Here is a 4,430-nt window from a genome sequence, read left to right as displayed (position 1 = left end):
AAAAAAAAAAGCCCTTCAAGCTCAGAATAGCCAATATATGCCAATCAAAGGAAAAGAGTGGGTCAAGAACCTAGATGTTCAGCCCTTCAGGTACAGGTCACACTACAGCTCTAAAGAAGCACTCAGGTCCTAAATTGTTTTAGAGACTGTGGCCTGACCAGTGGAGAGGTCTGTATATTCGAGGACTTTCCTTTAGACTCTCCTCACCTCGAGGAGCAGCATGGAAGCCCCGGACCAGAGCAGGCACGTTATCCGTGAAGAACCGCTGGCGAAACATGATCCGCACTTCAGCATGGCCAGCACGAGTCAGCACATCAGTGCAGTCAGACATGAGCAGAGAGAAGCCATCAGCTGCTGCTGGGCCTAGTTCTGGATCACTCAGGAGGCCCATGAGCTGGAGAAAAGAGAGCCTTTGAGGTACGTCAGCGGGGAAGAATCTTAAATACCCAAGAGGAGGACAGCAGTCATTTTTGGGGAAGAAGAGGATCGACAGGGAAGTTCCTGTCTAGGTCCTAGGTTCTGCTGTCTTCAGCAAGGACTTACCCGGTCTGTAAGGCAGGAGCTGAGAGGATGATATCTAAGCACTAGGGCCTTTGTGACCTGTTATCAGAGAGAAAGAGAACAGTTAGGGCATGACACTCAAACCTTGAGAAGCACACATGCGCTTCAGGGTTAAATGAAGAAATTCTATTTAACCAGACCAACTGCTCTAACTGGAATCCATTCCGACTCCTTACCCAGAGAAGCAGTGTGAAGGCCTGACTACGATAGGGCCCAGAGCTCAGTCCAGCCTCCACTTTGTCCACAGCCAGCTGTAGGAATTCATCCAGCTGTTGCCCTAAAAAGGAGGAAATGCTGATGCAGAGGCTACATATGTCCATTTTACCAACAAAGGTGTAATCATTTAAATGTAGAAGCCATTAGAAAAAACCAATATTGTTTTGGTTGTGGATTTGGCCCACTCAGCTCTAGGACACCAGCATGAGAGCCTGGTATTCTCATAATGTAGGGGTGCTGGCATTCGAAAAAGAGTTGTCTACTTCTAATAGAGAATTACCCCTAATAGCTCTTTGTAGGGAATAGGATGACAGAACTAGATAGAGCACTCTGCTTGAAGCCCTTATCTTATGTCCTATAAAGCTTTGCCCAAGTCTGGTCTTGACTCTTGTCTCACGGGCTGTCCCTTGGAAAGCCCTATTATTGATATTTTAGCTAACTTCCTTTAAAAAGAGAATGAGAACTAAATGTCAAGATTTCATCAGGAGTTGATTCAGGGAGGCTCCCAACCCACAGCCTCACTCCAGTACCTGCAGGATGCTTGTTCAGAAGTCCTGCAAAGCACTTGGCAGCAGCAGTGGAGGAGAAGGGGCAGCTGTGGCAGCAGCTCAGCTCTAAAAGTTCCCGCATGAGTTGGTTCAGCTGAGGGATTTCCACCTATAGAAAACCTGGCCATGTCATGGACCCAGAGAACACTTGAACTCTAAGAGACACCCAGGAGAGAGTGGCAGCAGGGGCCAGGGTGGATGGGAAATAAATTCTCCAGTGGGAAAAGCAGAAAATCAGCTTAGCTTGTGACAAATTTCAGCCCAGAAGTCACCCAGGATCCACCTCCCCTGGTCAGGGTTAAACTAGGGTACTCCCCAAATGTTGTGGTCACTTACATTTCGAGGCAGGGAGCAGACAAAGGCCATAAGCAGTGCAACCAGCCGCCTCTGCCCTGAGGAGCCATCCTACAGAGGAAGAAGAGCCCTATCAAGCCTGTCCTGCTAGCAAGAGCCTGGTCTGCCCTGAGGATACCCATCCCAGGTTAGCCCTAAAAATCTGAAGGACAGAAGTCCCAAGATTCTCCCCCATCTGATCCATCAGACCCTTACCTGGAATGGTTGGAATCTGCCAGGGAAGCTGTTTTCAGGCAGGAAGGAGATGTTGCCATCCAGGAAGAGGGGCACAATGTGGGCAACGCTCTGGGCAGCCAAGCTGGGGGTAGAGCACTAGGTGTCACCGAGGAGCCAGGGTTCTACAGCAGCCCTGGGGTTCCTGGTAGTCACTGAGTCCGTGGGCCAGAGCATGATCATTCACACCTTCAACAAATACTAATTCAGCACATATATGCCAGGAACCATTCCTGTTCTAGGCCTTGGTGAACAAGACAGATCAAATCCCTGTTCTCCTGGACCTTACGATCTGGCGAGAGAACTCGATGTGTACTTCAGAAGTGCTCCACAGGTGACTCTCATGCACATCTGCAGCTAAGAAGCATTAGTCTGTGGCCCCCAGTCCATGATGCTAAAAGGCCCCTTCTTACTTTGCCAGCAAGACTTAACAAAACAAAAGCTGCCTCCATGTTTCAATCTGGGTAAAAGGACAGCTCAAAAGGAAGTTATTTGCTGCTGCTTCCCAAGCATTCTGTCCTCCCTGGGATCAAGTCACATCATGATTATACTCACTCAGGGCTCAAGTGGGTGGTGGCAGTGCCAATGACAGACACCATGGCGGCCAAGACCTCATCCTGCAACAGCACTTTTTTCAGAACTGAGTGCTCCTTCTCTGCAAAATCAAAACACACACACACAATCACAGGCCATGACTATGGCTCAGATGATTAGGTCCTGTCATCATCATGACTCTGGGCCTTGACTCTAGTTACAAGAGGAGCAGTTTTTAAACTGTCCTCTAGTAGTGCTGTAGCCCCGAGAAGCAGCAAGGCACCAGAAGCAGGAGTGTGTAATGCAGGCCACAGGGAGCTCCCGAGAACTGTGCAGTCTTTTGGGCAACAGTGGAAAATAAGGCTAGCTAATATGAACATTCTTAACATCAGAAATGTTAGTCTTTTCAAAAACTTAAAGGTAACATGGATTTATCTTCATGGGTCCTTTTATACAGCAGCTACCACACATACATACATTACTGTTGCCAAGCAATGCACATTAACTTATTTAATCCTTACCAACTACTCTGTGATATAGATATTACTCTCTATCAACCCCATAAAGTGAGGAAACAGAAGCTTAGAAAGGCTATCTTCATCTAAGTTGGCAAGTGGTAGAGTTGACCATGAAACCCAACCAGGTCTGCTTGACTCCAGAGCCTAATTCTAACTAATCTAATTACACAGCAACTAAAGGGGGAAAAAGTGTGCATCCTTTTGAGTGTTGCTAACACTAGTAGATTTTGGTTCCTGCCGAAGGTCAGCTTGGCACCCTGTGCTTGAAGTGAAATCTCATTATGTGGAGACAGGATTCAAAAGAAGCCTTTGCTGGTATAAAATGCAATACCAGTGATACCCCGAGGGTGGCAGTGCTGTTCAACACCAGTGGAAGGCTGAGTCGGGAGGAGGGAGGAGGGAGGGGTGAGGTGGAGGAAGTTACCTGGCATGGAAGCCTGCACAGCCAAGGCAAGCAGGCAAGGTATAGCTGTCTGATGGAAATACCAGCAGCTCTCGGGGTCTTGCTGGCATTTTTCTGCCACCTGCTGGAGACTCTGACAGACAGCAATAACTTCACTTGTTCCTGCAACCGTATTCCCTGTGTGGTGAGAAAGTTCTCTGTAAGGTTTTCTTAAAAGCACTTCCAGGTCTGTCACATACAGAATATGGGAAGAATAATCGAAGATGAGTAACTAAAGAGACCAAGAGTGTCTTATAAAGAGCCGACTCATTTTATCCAGGAGCTGAGACCTGCCCAGCCAGCTCTGCAACAGAAGCATTCATACACAGCTGATCGTTGAACAAGGCGGGGGTAAGGGGAGCCAACCCTCCGGTACAGTCGAAAATCCACGTGCAAGTTATAATGGTCCCTCTTTACACAGTTCCTCCATATCTGCAGTTCTGCATCTGTGGACTCAACCAACCACAAGTATGTTGTACTATATAGTTTTTACTACTGAAAAAAATCTGTATACGTGGACCTGTGCTGTTCAGACTTGTTTTGTTCAAGAGTCAGCTGTACATTCTCATTTAGTTTTCATAACAACTCTCTTAGAAATATCATTTCCCCCATTTTATAGAGGAGGATGTGGAGGCACAATAAATTACCAGTGGTTTTTCCAGGGTAACAGTGAAAAAGTCAGGAATCAAACCCAGGCCACGCTCTGAGTCCAGTGTTCTTTCTACTTTACATCAGGTGCTGGATCATCCACAAAGGGCCGGACAGTGCAGAGTGGGGCACTTAGGGAATTAGTGAGGTTCCACGGTGTGCATGCACAGGTTCACAATAGCAACAGCTGCTGTCACTTATGTCACTTATGAGGAGCAGCGCTTCTCAAACTCCAGAGTATGTACAGGTTACTTGAAGATCCAGTTAAAATGCAGATTCTGATCAGTGGTGCCTGAGATTCTGCATTTCTTTTTTTTTTTTTTTTTTTTTTTTTTTGCGGTACGCGGGCCTCTCACTGCCGTGGCCTCTCCCGTTGCGGAGCACAGGCTCCGGACG

The 4,430-nt window shown here is 47.4% G+C and overlaps 1 protein-coding gene and 1 long non-coding RNA gene across 3 annotated transcripts in view; one reads left to right on the top strand and one right to left on the bottom strand.

Moving 5' to 3' along the window:
- MMS19 (MMS19 homolog, cytosolic iron-sulfur assembly component) overlaps positions 1 to 4,430 on the bottom strand; it is a 28,170-nt gene that overhangs the window by 7,966 nt on the left and 15,774 nt on the right. For both annotated transcript variants that reach the window (XM_028480891.2, XM_028480892.2), the window contains exons 18-25: positions 3,369 to 3,524; positions 2,448 to 2,547; positions 1,875 to 1,977; positions 1,662 to 1,730; positions 1,308 to 1,434; positions 738 to 838; positions 544 to 600; positions 208 to 394 (exon numbers count right to left, since the gene is read on the bottom strand). In XM_028480891.2, coding sequence (XP_028336692.2) covers positions 208 to 394; positions 544 to 600; positions 738 to 838; positions 1,308 to 1,434; positions 1,662 to 1,730; positions 1,875 to 1,977; positions 2,448 to 2,547; positions 3,369 to 3,524 — 900 coding nt within the window. The remainder of the gene's footprint in view (positions 1 to 207; positions 395 to 543; positions 601 to 737; positions 839 to 1,307; positions 1,435 to 1,661; positions 1,731 to 1,874; positions 1,978 to 2,447; positions 2,548 to 3,368; positions 3,525 to 4,430) is intronic.
- Positions 3,531 to 4,430, top strand: part of LOC114484472 (uncharacterized) — a 4,584-nt gene continuing 3,684 nt past the window's right edge. Inside the window, exon 1 of the long non-coding RNA XR_003677400.1 lies at positions 3,531 to 3,854. This is a non-coding gene — a long non-coding RNA (uncharacterized lncRNA). The remainder of the gene's footprint in view (positions 3,855 to 4,430) is intronic.

This window comes from Physeter macrocephalus, chromosome 20, assembly GCF_002837175.3.
Source record: "Physeter macrocephalus isolate SW-GA chromosome 20, ASM283717v5, whole genome shotgun sequence".
Taxonomy (NCBI): domain Eukaryota; kingdom Metazoa; phylum Chordata; class Mammalia; order Artiodactyla; family Physeteridae; genus Physeter; species Physeter macrocephalus.
This window is presented reverse-complemented; position numbering and strand designations above follow the sequence as displayed.